At 36.7% G+C, this 14649-nt stretch overlaps 1 protein-coding gene across 6 annotated transcripts in view; it reads left to right on the forward strand.

The window, feature by feature from the left end:
* The window catches only part of LCORL (ligand dependent nuclear receptor corepressor like), an 89116-nt gene that overhangs the window by 22425 nt on the left and 52042 nt on the right, over window positions 1-14649 (forward strand). For all 6 annotated transcript variants that reach the window (XM_027727452.2, XM_027727453.2, XM_027727454.2 and 3 more), the window contains exons 2-4: window positions 4750-4815; window positions 11530-11609; window positions 11835-11964. In XM_027727452.2, the coding sequence (XP_027583253.2) occupies window positions 4750-4815; window positions 11530-11609; window positions 11835-11964 (276 nt within the window). The remainder of the gene's footprint in view (window positions 1-4749; window positions 4816-11529; window positions 11610-11834; window positions 11965-14649) is intronic.

Here is a 14649-nt window from a genome sequence, read left to right on the forward strand (position 1 = left end):
AATCATAAAGCTCTGTGAGCAGCTGAAAGGTAGCTTCTCTTTAAGAAAATTTTATTTTAAAGTTGTGAAGGCTTCCTTTGGATTTAATAATCATGTTTTAAATCTAAGTAAACTTGTAGAGACACTTAAAATAACATACTGGAATTAATTCACAAAGTATTGGTTTTTAAATTACTCAGCAGTGGTAATTGCTCTTCACTTTGCAATTTCTCTGACTTTATAAAATAGTTAGTAGGATAACTCAGCAAAAATGTTGCCATAGGCCCTTGGCCCATTTAAGGCTTCCCTGGTTTAGACAAGATAGTACAGCATCCTACTTCTAGTTCCACTGCAGTCCCCCTGTCCTGGGGGAGGGTCGTAAATCAGTGACCGCTAAGCCCAGGGAAATCATTCAGCTACTCAGGTTCCTCACTTCCCTTGGGATCTTAAATTCCATCCTATGGTTGCTGTGACCAAGACCACTGTTAACTGTCACATCACTGATTAACTCTTCCTTAATGATGAGTAGCAGCTAGCAGGGTGCATCTTCTGCTGAGCTTGTCCACCCCCTCAGGCAGGTTTGTCCGCCAAACACCAGAGAATCTTCCGTGTTGCTGGTGCACTACCATGTTACATTTCCAGCATATGTCTTGGTGACTGATTTTTTTATGGGAGCTAAGGCTGGTGATTGTGCAGCCTTTTTTCTTCTTTACCCTTGACTGGCAGTCTGTAAAGTCTGTAACAGATGTTCACCATGATGTTTGCCTGGTTGAATCCTGACTGGTAGATTTTCAACTGTCCTGTAGCCCATTCCACACTAAGGCTCCATTTGTTCAAGTTCTTTGTATAAAGTCTGAGCACTGTCCTTAACTTTCTCACTTCTTCTTTCTTAAACTGCAGTTGAGCAGTTGTGTGAACTGTCTCACTCTACTGTGTACTCCCAGTAAGATCATTATGTGCTCAGTTTTATAATCCCTCATGCTTGCTTCCTGTGCTGAATGCATTCATATAGAGCTGCTTAAGGTGTGTCTCTCCTTATGCCACTTGTTCAGGGGGACTGTAAGGTCCTCATTGTGTCTTGTCTTGTGCATTTACCCTTTCTGCCATTCTCTTCCTTTCTAGGCTTCAGTCTCCACTTCCCTGGCAAACCTAGGTTGAAGACCTCATTATGAGGCAAGCCTGTTAGCAGTGATTTGCACAGTCAAATGGATCCTGTCTTTCTCAAGCTTTCTGTTTCTCAGAACTGTCTTAAGAGATGAAGTCCCTCCTGCAGCCACGTAGTCAGATGTTGATCCATGGAATGTGTTTTCCCTAACAAAGTGTTCCCCCTGGATCAGCACTTGGGCTCTGTTATTTATTATATTGACACCTGGCGTCATTCACCATTGTCCGTGTGCTCCTGTAGTTAGCTCTGATCTGCTGAAGATCACCTTTGGCAGTATCACAGTGGCCAGGTAGATGGGCAACAAATGATAATATTGCAATGGCCAGATGAGCCATAAAAGTTTCTCTGCAACATTCCATGTTTGGACCATGGAATTACAAATTACAAATTACTGAATTTGTAAGACATGCAGTCCAGCTGCTATGCAGAAGCCTCATGGGATTCTGCAGTTACTGTCACGTGTTACTTCCTTTTCGTGACCTTGGCTGTTGACCCATGGATCAGGCTTAGATGCCAAACCTGATGGAACTTGTTCCTGGGTTGTTCACCTTTTTGGCACCTGAATAGCTACCTATGGAAAAAGAGAGCCCCCTTCCTGTTGCTGGAGATCATAGCTTCATCCTCCCGGCTTCTGGGAGTCCCTGTGAGGAAAGAGTAGAGTTGGTAGAGGGGATGGTGTGCAGGGTGAGAGTTAATGTAGAGGATAAAAACCTGTTCACAACTTTGTTCAGAGAAGCAAACTATGGAAACTTGTAACTGGGTTAAGAGACTAGCTGTATCACAAATTTCTGCTTATGAAGACTGTTGTGGGAACCTGTCTTGGATCTTAAAGGGTTTGAGATAATGAAGAAAGCTGATCTTCTTTCTATATGAAGATATGAGAAGTGAGACAACAGAAGAAATTTATTAGAGATAGGAGTTGGACAGATTGGAATATTGCAAGTTAATAGAGCCAACAGTGTTGCTTTTCAGTTCAGAGCCGGGAAGTGTCAGATCTCAAGTAACACTTTTTAAAGGCAGTTTGGAATCAGAGAGGCAATCAACCACAAAGAGACAGAAAATTCTGTAAAATTACTTTGGAGAAGATTTTTTTGTTAGTGAATCATGAGAGGTATAAGCAAAATGTGTTTCTGGATGGTTTCTGTAGGCTCCTCAGGTTCTGGAGAGTTCCAAAACTGCTACTACTGTTTGCATATGCATATTGACTCAAGAAGGAGAACAAAGGTTTATTGAAATGCCTGTGTTGAGGTGGTTACATTTTATGAAACAGTGCCAGCACACATTTATCAGTAGCTGTACTAGAAACTAAGATTGTATCTTCATACTTAGGCTAAATTAAACTTGTATCAATCTACTGAAAGGCAGCAGAAGTACTTTATGGAGTGTGGAAGTTATACGGGTGTTTTCTGGGAAAATTTTAGAATAAGGTGTGGAAGAAGATTCTCTTGATGTTGTTAGACTGTAAAACTAAATGTTCTTTTAAAAGAAGACGTCCAGTATCCAAAGGCGAGGAAGCAAATGATCATGCAGAGTAAATCTATTGTGGCTCCATGGAGAAGTTCTGTAAGACTTGGAAGAGAAGCAGTTGGGTAGGATGGAACTAAGTTTGGTGAATTAACAGAGAAGTGGGTTGGTGTGTCCTTTGCTCAGGGTAATAAAAAAATAATGTTTTTGCGTAGATAGGAGCAGGCAGTAAGGCAGGCAGATAAGGACAAAAGTAAAGGCAGAAACAAGTAACACCCTCCACGGGGTGGGGGGGTGGTAGGTGTCCAAGGAGCAAGGAGGTTTTAGATGCTGGCTGGGATGGTAAACAACCTTCCTGTTGTTTGATTGACAAAGTACTAAGAAATATGTGTTGGTGTTTGCTCTTTTGAAATAAGCAGAACTGTCTCTAAGAGATACTTCATTCATTTCTTTACCCACTGACAGTAATTTGCCAGAACCTAACTAGCTGCTGACCTAAAGTGGCTTGTAGTTTATAACATTATTGATCATAGCAATGCATAATAGTGTGTATTATATTTCTAATCTGTTGTGTCTGGAGAATTGCTATCTTAACTTCAGACTTCACCTCTCTTGCTTTTTTTTGTCCATAACGCTTTGAAGTCAGAAGAGAGGGGAATTTGTGCAATGCTAATATGATGTGAATTTGTATTACATTGATTCTAAGAGTCGGTGGATAATGCTTTAAGGTAAATTTTAGTATAAGCTTGGGCCTTGGATTTTTGCTTTGTGGGTTTTTTTACTGTTTAAAAAATGTGTGCATATATATTTGTGAGTGGACAGCAGGTTTAACATTTAATTTGTGTCCTCTCATTAATATAATTGTATAATTGAGTATAATTGTAATTGATTGAATTTCATGATATATAGTCCATATGTTAAAATTATTTTATAAAGCAAATTTTAACAAAATCTAACCTGTCAATCTAAGCAGCTCCAATGTGTTAAGATAGCTTCCCTTTTCTACTCAAGATATGGTACTTACTTATTTTTCTTATACTAGTGTGCATACGGCCTAAACCAAAAAGATAATGTAACTTTTGACGAGAGAGCAGGATGTTGTGTTGTCTTAAAAGGCATCACATGATGAGTAAATTTTGTGATTCTAAATGTTCTCTGTTGATGGTAGTTGTTTCCTGAAGATTTTGGTGTCTTTTATGTGGTGTGATGATAAAATAGTCTTGCAAAGTTCTGTTAAATAACTACATATATAATACAGATAGGCTTTTAGTATAAGGAATGAGAACCTTCAAATGCTGCTTTGAATTATCCTCTTATTTTCAAGTAAGCTTATTATTTGGAAGGAGGAGAAAGGGGGGCACTTGGAAACTCTTTCTGTATTGAACAAAACTTCTGTTATATTGATGATGTAAATTCTTACCATATTTCATCAGTTGTCATGCATCTCTTTTTTGTTTTTTTTTTGGTTGTTTTCCATTGGGTTTTTTTCAATAATTTGATTTGCTCTGTGTCTTTTCTCCCTTATTGCAGTATGTGATTTTTACCAAATACCTGAACAGACTAGCTAGTAAATCAGGAAAATAATTGGATTTATCTAATCCTCAATTTTAAAACATTTTTGTATGGATACAGAGGACTAGGGAGTACTGTCATGGTATCAGAAGCAAAATAAGCTTGCTTTTTTATATTTGTAGGAATATTAGCCTACTCAGATTATGTAATTTCAGGAGGTCATAAATGAGAAATTTCTGATATTGAAGGTTTCCTTTTTTTTTCTCTTTCACCTCTCCATGCATGACTCTGATTCCCAGTGTAAGAGAGAGACTACTTCACTTGTTATAGAGCTATGAGGCTAATCCTCCCACCTTTAAGATTCTGTGGTAGTTATTTTAAGTCTAATGAGGTTGTTGGGGCACGGCTTAATAGGCTGATTGTGGGCAGATGGCAGTTGCCTTGTCTTATTTTTATCTCCTAATTCTGTTGAGTAGTACTATAGTGGAAGAAGTAAATATTCGTATCATAAATTTAACAATTTTGGGGATTGCTCTCAGAATTTGAGAATGTTTGTTGTCAGTGCTCTCGAATTTGCTTTATTTGAAGAAATTTTGATTGACTGTTTTAAATGTTTCTTTTGTCTCCAGGTTTTGAAAGTATTTTAGAAGGGCTTTATGGACCAAGGCTACGAAGAGACCTCAGTTTATTTGAAGGTAAATGAGTCAGCTTTTAATGCAATGACCTTAACTTACTGGTTTTTCTTTTAGCTAAAGGTAGTTTAAAGTAGAAATTGAATTCTAAAAAGGAACTCTTCCTATGCTTTTCTTTCCAATGTTCATTTCATGATGTTGTCAGTACTGTGCATAAGCAAAACACTCGGTAAAATGATACCTAGGTTTTGTTCCTGTATAGGGAAATTTAAGATTAGCTAAGTTTTCCTGAGAAGTTCTCATGAGAAAGATTTAGTCTTCTGGAATATTGCTTCTCCTACTTTGTTTTTGAACACCTTTTAGAAAGGGAAGACAAGCTATTCAGCTTCCTATTGACATTAACTGTGAAAAGGAAGGTAGTGGATGCTAGTTTGATCTTTTTAGTGGTCAAGAAAGTCTAGGCTTTTTATATATATATGTGTGTGTGTGTGTGTATAAAACGTCTTTGTTACATATAAATCAAAGGTTTTATTTTTATATATTTTATATATATATGAAGTCTTATCTATACTGAAGTGTGTTTATATATATACCTTTACCATTACCCTTATAAGACCTAGTCTTAGGCCAAATGGGTTTGATTTTGCTGGAATAACTGTCTGAGTCCTTGGTTAAGTATGAAATGATTTATCTCTCTTTGACAAGATGAGGACTATCCAGCAAAAAATTGCTTTGAAGTGTTGAAAAAAGTGTTTTGTCAAGTTAATTTTTCGGCTTAAAAAAAAGTTCTTTCTGTGTTCATACCTTCAGAATGTTCCATCTCATTTCTTTACAATTCATTATCTGATAGGGTAATTTGTAAAGCATGTAACTTATGTAGTGCTAGTACATGAGGCAGAGTGGCACGTACTGTATATCTTTCCTTAGAAGAGTTTCGGAATGATTGCTTTAACTTGGTTATGGTTTTGTCCTCTTCATAATGTGCAAGTTCCTTGGCCTGTATCATATACATAACACGGTATTTTCAAGGGGAAAGGGGAGAACTTCAAATACTACTTTGCTGATGTTTTCAGAATATTTTTTCCTGTCTCTAGCTAAGCATGCTACTAGTAAGACATAAAAACATTTAAGAAATGTATAAATTTGGATTAAAGCTTGTTTTCATGAATAGTACTCCCATCTGCTGTGACAAGCAAGCACATTTGAAAAGGGAACAGAATATTGTTATGTGTGCACTATCTTTTCTCTTTTTTTTCCTGGTTGTATGTATTGGGCTTTAAAGCGATTAGTGATTAAAGTTTTGGGTTTTTTTGCATCAAAGGTTTCACATTTTTTTAAAATAGTGTGCTGATTTTTTTTTTTTTTTTTTGCAAAATTTAACTGCTACAGCTAAAGGAGCCTGATACACTACACAGTAAAGTGTTATATTGCTCCTTCAGAGCTCATGAATGCTTGTATTTGAGCTGTCTTATGGGAAAAGTTTTAACTTATTTGTCTCACACTGTTGAAGATTTCTTACCTATTTAAAATCTGATATTTCCATTGCTTGCAGATCTGTGATATTTGATGCCCCTGTGACTTTATCCTGCAAATTAAATTCATGTTGATCTAAAATGTAAAGTTTCAAAGCTTTTTTCTTCCAATTTCTAAGAATGTGTCAGTAATGTGCAAGAGTTTTTTAACAGTTAAAGCCTATTTCCGTGTTTGATGCATCTCTAAAATTGATTTTACTTCTAAAGCAACTGCAGAGGAGATAGATGGCATGTTAGGTTGGGATGCCCTCCTTACCTTACTATTTTTGGTTCATTTTTATAGATACAGTATCTGTAACTTCAGTAATGCTGTGTGAAATTGTTTGTACAAAACACAGCACAGTAGAGGTCAACTTTATCATCAGTATAGGATGCAATGCTATTTCTGATTCGAGATCTAACTTTTCATATAAAAATTAATATAGAACTCTCAAGTAAAATTTGTATAAATCTTTCCGCTGTCATAAGTGCCACTTTTCACTTTACAGATAATGAAACTAAGATACCAAGTAAATAATTTACCTTCGTTAAAAAATACAGCTGGTAGAATCAGAACCCAAGGTTTTAGACTCTTAGCAATGTGCCTGAATCACTGCATCTTTTAAGATGTTCATTTTTCCTCATCATAACCACTAAACTAATACTGTCAATGTGCAATGTTGTGGCTCATTGGCAAGAGTATGTTTCCTCAAACGTACCTCAAGAAATTATGTGGCTTTCTTGTGCAGAAGTGTGTGAGAATCAGCTGAAATACATGCTGCTTAGCTACAATAGCATTTTTTCTCTTAAATTGTTGGCTTTATCAATTGTGACATGAAAAAAAATCAATAATGTGCATAAAATGTAACATGATTGATATATTTCTTAGTTTTGTCTTGAAATAGTATTTGATCTATAGATTAAATTATTGTGTTGTAGTTTCTCAAAGTTACTTGAGCAAATAATAAATTTTAATGAAAAATTTAAATGGTAAAAGGTACACTTCAGTTTTAATAAGTTTTTATGCTTTTCAAAGAAAATAACCTTTTTTCATATCTTGAAATTCTTGTATATGTAGGATTTATTTTGGTCTTGCTTAAATGGTTCTTGTTGTCACCATTGTTCAGCACCAGGTTTGTCTCCTGACTGCTTTGATAGTGCAGCTTCTGATTGCAGAGGTGTCAAGTTCTATATCGTGGCATCTGACCTTGGTCACGCTCTGAACTGAGGTTTCTTATGTTATTGAATCTTTAGGGCTTTCTAATCCTTTGCTTATACCCATTTTCAGCTAAGTAGATTCACATGTAAATTGTTATTCTTTACATTCTACTTATGGATATTTAGCTAAACTGTTAGAAAGCTTTTCCTCTAATCAGCTGGTATGTGTGTACTTTCTTTTTTTGGGGATTAGGTGCTGGGGTTCTATTCTCTTAACCACAGAGTAGAAGCAGTGTCTAGTGGGAGAAAAGCAGCTCTCATTGTTCTTTCTCTTTATACAGGATGAAAGGTTTGAGAGTGTGTTTTACTTTTCCATATGTTGTTCTGGAGTATTTATAGTAGTGAACAATTATGTTAGAAACACAAATCTAATATAATTTGAGTATTTATGAAATTAAAAATATGAAGGAACATGATAAACACCTCAGATGTTTTAATGTACTTACTAGGAAGCAGTAGTGCTATGTAAAAAGAAAGAGGGTATTTTGTTCAGAATTGTCACAAATAGCTGGAAAAATTCTTGGGATATGATTATAATCAGAAAATACTGGAAAGTAAGGGTTGAATTTTTTAAGCTATCTTATGTTCAGATTCACTAGACAACTGTTTCATATTTTAAGAGGTAAACATGGAATCTGTTCAGCATTACAGATGTCTGAATTAATTTGCTTAATTTGGCATGACTCCTTGGGAAAAATGGTTTGGGGAAACAAAGGTTTGTGTGCCCTAAGAAGCGTAAAAAGGTAGTATTTTTTTGGTCAAAATTCACCGTTTTATTCTTAAGAAACAGAAACAGCTTTGTACTAAGTGACTTTGGTTTCAGGTAATAATCTGTGCTGTGTTTAGTATTAAAATGCTCTTTGCACAGTGTTAACAACTTTTTCTCGTGGGCTGACAAGCACTGTAGGTTGTCTGCACATCTCGCATCATTTGACCCCAAGCAAGATAAAATGGGGCAGGATGATCGTCACCCTAAATTGAATGTAGCCAAGGAGAGTTTGTTCTGCTTCAAGTTCTGTCTGTGCCTCTGATCTTTTGAAGATGCCTATCTGTAGTTAAAAACTTAATACTGATCTCAGTATGTTTCCTGTGATGGTGACCTGAGACTGTTAGATGTCTGGCATTTGATATATCTTGTATATATCTGCTGTCTGATGTCAGTTTTGCTTAGTTCACTGGCATACTTGATTTATACTACTACATGATATATACTATCCTACATGATTTATACTACTTTGAATAAGTTTAATGTTATGTAGAGCTGATGTTTCTCAAGGTTTGCTTTTTTGGCAGTACACAAGGATCACTCTTTAGTTTGACTTTTAACAGTGGAAATTCAGGATTCCAAGGCAGAAGAATTTCTCTGAAAATATGAAACCCGTCTTAGAGTTATGTGTAGAATCCCAAGGTTCGTAAATAGATTTTTCATGGTTGCAAGGAAAACCCTGAACTTTGTATGAAGGAATAGGACCGCTTTTTTATCTGTGTACATCTTAAAGGAATAACTCTAACAGGCTGCAACAGCTAGATTAATTCAGCAAAAATAACTCAGTATCTCTTATTACTGTCCAGTCAAGAAAAATCCCATGTCTGTTTCTTGATAATCAGCTGTCCAACCTGTAGAAACTGCTGACTTGCATCCTGGAAGCATATAACATGTTAAAACAAAATTCTGTTCTTAATTAGTATTTTAGAGTTGAGTAAAATAGATTTTAATAATAATATGGAGTTACTTGGGTTGTGTTCATACTCAGCTGAAGAACCTACTTTTTTCAGGCTCATTTTATTTCCGATGGTGCCTCTGTAATAATATCTTTAAGGAAAAGTAAAAGCTCAGCAGTTGTGAGGGGAAGGTGGGGGATGATGAGCAGTGGGAAACCACCCTACCAACAGCAAGGTCAGAGAAGGAAGAGGGGAGAGAATCTGCTCCAGACGCTGGAGCAGAGATTCCCTTGTGGCCCATGGAGAGGACCATGGTGAAGCAGGTAGAGCCTGCAGCCCATGGAGGACCATGTTGGAACAGATATCTGCACTGCAGCCCATGGAGGACCCCACACTGGAGCAGGTGGAGATGCCATGAAGGAAGCTACAGCCTATGGAGAGCCCATGGAGCAGGCTTCTGTTGGGAATTGCAGCCCCTAAAGAGAAACCCATGCAGGAGCAGGTTTTCTGGTAGGAACTGTGGGCCCGCAGAGTGATCTCTTCCTGAAGGACTGTGCCCTGTGGAAAAGACATGCTAGAGCAGTTCATGAAGAGCTGCAGTTGTGGGAAGAACACTGGAGCAGTTTGTGAAGGCCTGTAGCCTGTGGGAAGGACCCTAAGCTGGAGCCAGGGAAGAATAATGAGGAAAAGCAATCAGCAGAGAGGAACTGTTATGAGCTGAGGACAGCCTGTTTCCCATCCTCCTTGCACTGTTTGGGATGGGGGAGGAGGGGGAAGACTCAGAAATGAAGGAGTGAAGCTGAAGCCTGGGAAGAAGGGGTGGTTAGGTGGTTTAGTGTTTTCCTTTTCTCATCATGCAATCTATTTTTATGGGCAATAAATGAAATGGATTTTCCCCAAGTTGAGTCTGACTTGCCTGTGACAGTAATTGGTAAGTGTAATCTCCCTGTCTTTATCTTGACCCACAAGTTTTTTTCGTATTATTTTCTTCCTCTTATTTTCTCCCCTACCATCTTATTTCCCCACCCCTGCCCTGTTGAGGAGGGGGAGTGACAGCATCACTGGGTTGGGGGTTGGCAGCCAGCCAAGGTCAGCTTACCATCATGTGCTATTGAAAGCAGATAATCTCAAGAACCTGCCTAACAAAACTGTGATTGTAATTTAGTGGTACAGAGAAAAGGAGGAAACATACTTGGTAATTAATAATGGAGGATGAAAAAGTTGTTTAAGTTGTAAGTGCATGAACTGGAAATGAGCAGGATGGAGAGGACCTTGGTGTATTAGTTAATCATATTTGTATTCACCTGCCAAGACTCTGCAGCAGTGATAAAGACTGCTGCATAACTAGGCTACTGTGGGAAAAGTACTGCCTACAGTTTAAGGAAGTCTGATCTAAATGTAAAAGACATCATCTTGAGATCTTGGTCACCCCTGTTCAGGAAACAGGTGTTCAAGTGAGACTGGTGCAGAAAATATGGAGTTGAATCTCATGAGAGAAAACCAGGTGGACTAGATTAGCTGCAAAATTAAATGTAAAGGGGGTAATGGTATTCTCTGTAAATACATCAGGGTGCTAAATGCCTAAAGTTATTGTTCATGGGTATAAGAATAATGTTGCCACAAAACCAAACTGCCATGTGTGTTAATTTTAAACAAGAAATTAGAAACTTAATTTTAACTATTAGCACTGTTCATTTGGGAAAAGCTTTGAAGCAATTCCTGATTGGGAAGAGAAGAGTATAGGTGGAAAACTTCTTAATTTTGAAATGAAGCTCAATAACTTGTTTAAAGGAAGTAGATGGTGTGTTTCGATTCAGTAGAAGACTGGATCTGATATAGGCGATGTAGATTTAAGTCCTATATTCCCTCTAGACCAAAGTACATCTTCTGACAAAACTTATAAAGTTATTTTTTCTAGATAAATCAAGTGCTAGAAGTGAGTATATGGCTTGGGTTTACCTATGGTGATGGTATCAAGTCAATTAAAATATTGTAAGTAAAATTCATGTAGCTCAAATGGTGAGGAGTTCATATCCTAATTCCTAGCTTAGTTTACTACAAGTTTGCACGCTTTGTTAAAAAGAATAATGTCTGCAATTCAGTGCTTTATTTACAGTATTCAGATGCCTTCAGTAATTATGAGAGGTAATCAGTTGAATTGCATGAGTTTGCCTTTCCTTTTAAGAAAGGTGCTCTCTGCTATTTGTAAGTTGAGCTGTACAGGTCAGACAAGACTTTGGAAATATCTGAAGAATAGAATAATACTGAATGCGTTGTACCAAAAAACACATACCAGATTATTGACAGAATTTACTTAAGTGAATTGTAGGATGTGTATTTTGTTTTTACTTGTTTAAAACATCTAGCTTTCTTTTCTTCCTTTAAGACTGTGAGCCAGAAGAGCTAACTGACTGGTCTATGGATGAGAAATGTTCCTTTTGTAATTTACACAAAGAAACAGCCAGTGTAAGTATGAACATGATATTAAACATTATTCCCTAACACCCATTTTTTGGTATGAAAGTAAGAATCAGAGAATTTAATTTTGCAGATAAGTTAATTCTGCATTTTGACTCAAGATAGAACCAGTAAAATCAAACTATTTAATTCAATAGCTCAGTAATTCGTTGTATGTTGCACTACCAGCAGACTAACTTCTGAGAGATGTCATGATCTTCATATCTTTTCTAGGATCGTGCATCAGTTATCGGTTCTTCACAGTCAACGCCTACAGAGGAACTGTCATCTCAGGGCCAGTCCAACACTGATAAGATTGAATGCCAAGCAGAAAACTATCTAAATGCACTCTTTCGAAAGAAAGGTAATAAAAGCATGTCTTTTATATTAAGAAATATGGTGAAAATCTAGAAGAATCAAATTATTCAGGGTTGATTTTGATTCTTAAGTATTTTTTTATTTATCTATTGAAATAAATGTTTCTGCTTTTTTTTTTCCTTATTCCTTTGGTTTTCCCTAATCTTTTTCTTTGCTCACTAGAATCACCAGATGAAATACTACTCTTCCTACTTGCCATTCCTCTTAGTCCTGTTGCATTATGTGTTATTCTCTTGAATCCCTGTTCATCAAATTGTATTGGTTTGGGTTTTTTTACCATGAGCTGCTACTTTGTCCTCATGCCAACTTCAGGTGCCATTCTCTGGAATTTTAAGTATTTAAACATTTTCTATTCCTAAATTCTCACTTCTGGTTTTCAAAAGGAAAACAGTTTTAGGTGAGAAAATGTGTTTTGCAGATTGCAAAATGGAATTTGGGATCTTCTTGTACAAAAGCTGCTCCTTCAAATACATCCAAGTTGGAGGTTGAAACTTCTTGTCAAAATATAGTTTTTAGTAGCTCATCAATTCTTTGACTGTTCTTGTTCTTTGGAACTCAAAAAGTTATAGCAGTACACGAGTGACTGACAAGTCAGCTTGGTTCATGAAAGTTACTTGGTTATTCACCGTCAGCAGCAGCAGAAATACTCATTTTCTTCCTTAGCTTCCTGTGAATGAAGAAAGGTGAATGAAGCTTTACTCAGTAACTACAATTTTCACAGGTTTTTCTTGGGGTTAGTGGGTGTACTTGGATGTCAGAATAGCTGAGTATGGCTAGGGTGAAAGCCCTCTCTTGCTTTTAACAAAGAATTAGACACACTCTCTTCTTTCACATAAGTGGGAGAAAAAAACAAAGTTGGTTTTCTCCCTTTTACTGTGCTGTAGCAGGAGAGATTATTATGCCCTTGAACCTGGGGTGTATGTACTGTGTGTCTATTCAGTCTACATTTTGCTTTTTTGCATTTTAAAGAACTTTATGTGGAGTGCGACAGCATTTTGAGTCTATCTTTGTTCCTTGCCTTTCTTTAAAACAAGCTATTTTCCATTTGAAATAAAATGTCCAGTGAAGATGGCACCTCATTACTTCTGAAATTCTTATTATATTTTCATCACAGGCCCAATCGCATGGCATCTCCCTAGGCAGGTATTTTAATTCCTTCATGTTTCTGCTTTCTCAGATCTCTTCTTGGTCTTGATGTGTACAGTGTTTTCGAATGTTTGCCTGCTTTATGCTTCTGCTGGAGATGCTGCCTTTTGATACTCCTTGAGAGGAACTTTTATCATAAGAGAAGTGAAACTTGGCATGACCTCGCCTTAGTGAAGTTTTTCACAAAGAACATTTGGCTTTTAGCATCTTCCTTAGGTGTTTTGATCTGCCAGGTCAATCATGCTACATGAAAAAGGTTTTGTCTATTAAAAAACAAAACCAGTCTTTTCCAGTTATTTTTTGGTTCTCTGGAGGACTTCTGTATTCTTGGTTAGGAATTTTCCAAGAATATTGCTTCAGTTCAAGTCTTAGCAAAGTCTTTTAAGTTGTTTAAATTACAGGAAGTGAAAAGCAAAAAATATTGTAAAGGGCATGTGAAACCAATTTATGAGGTATTCAAGTAACTGTTTTGGATTTTAGGAAGGAAGATGAAGATTTTTACTAGAGAAAATCTCACGTCTGCTTTCTGAATTTATGCAGGTTTTTGAGTTCAGCTATCAACTTAGGAAAAAAGGAATCAAAAAATTTCCAGTAACTGCTTAGCTGAGGAACAGATCTTATAGCTGGTACTAAACCAGATGTGCTTTCATTGTCAAAAAAATTCAGAATTCTTGGTTGGCTGTCTTTAAAATGGAGTGACACTTGTTTGGATTGCAAACTCCTCAAGATGATCTACCCTCTTACTATTATAACTAGCACAGTTTCATTTAGGCCTCTGTGAACAACTTCTAAGACTAGTGAGCAAATTTAAGAGTTGGATTTGTTGGTCTCATTAACCTTTTATTTTAGAACAAATTAGTATATGACTGGATTTTTTCATTTGCAGACTAGTTTTGGGGCATTTGGTTGTGGTCTTGGTTTAGGGTTTGGTTTTTTTTATATCAGGAAACTAGTTCAGAAGATCTCAGAACATGCAGCCACGTTATATGATTGTCTGCAGCATATAGGCTTCAGACATTCTTAGATGACAACTTGTCTGTAGAATCTGGGACAAGGGACGGTAGAATTACTGCCAAGATGTGTAAACTCCAGAGATGCTGTAAGTGACAGTGTCTTCCTATTAGCAACCTAACTTCACTGTGTGTTAGTGAAAGTCCAGTTTGGTAGTTAGTTGTCTGTAGAAAAGTCCTATGCTCAGCAGACACCTCAGCAAAGCCAAAATGATTCTTGTCGTCAAACATTGATTGTTCCCATTAAAAAATGTATTTGAAACCCAGATGCTTTCTTCCCAAGTATAACATCTCTCTTTACCCTTTTGGTCATGTAAGCACAGTAGACTGTGATACTTTTCCACTTACATGATGCAAAAATACAACTGTTTTCTTTTGTTAAGGAATACGTATTAGCCTTTTTTTTATAACGAATATTGTAGAATGTGACGTGATCATTGTTTTATAGCAGAACCTTGGTTGTTTAAGTACTTAATCAGACATTTTGTTCATGGACTATTAATTTTCTGGGTTTC

The sequence above is a fragment of the Pipra filicauda genome, unplaced genomic scaffold (genome assembly GCF_003945595.2).
Source record: "Pipra filicauda isolate LSUMZ 115617 unplaced genomic scaffold, ASM394559v2 scaffold502_size411320_pilon, whole genome shotgun sequence".
NCBI lineage: Eukaryota > Metazoa > Chordata > Aves > Passeriformes > Pipridae > Pipra > Pipra filicauda.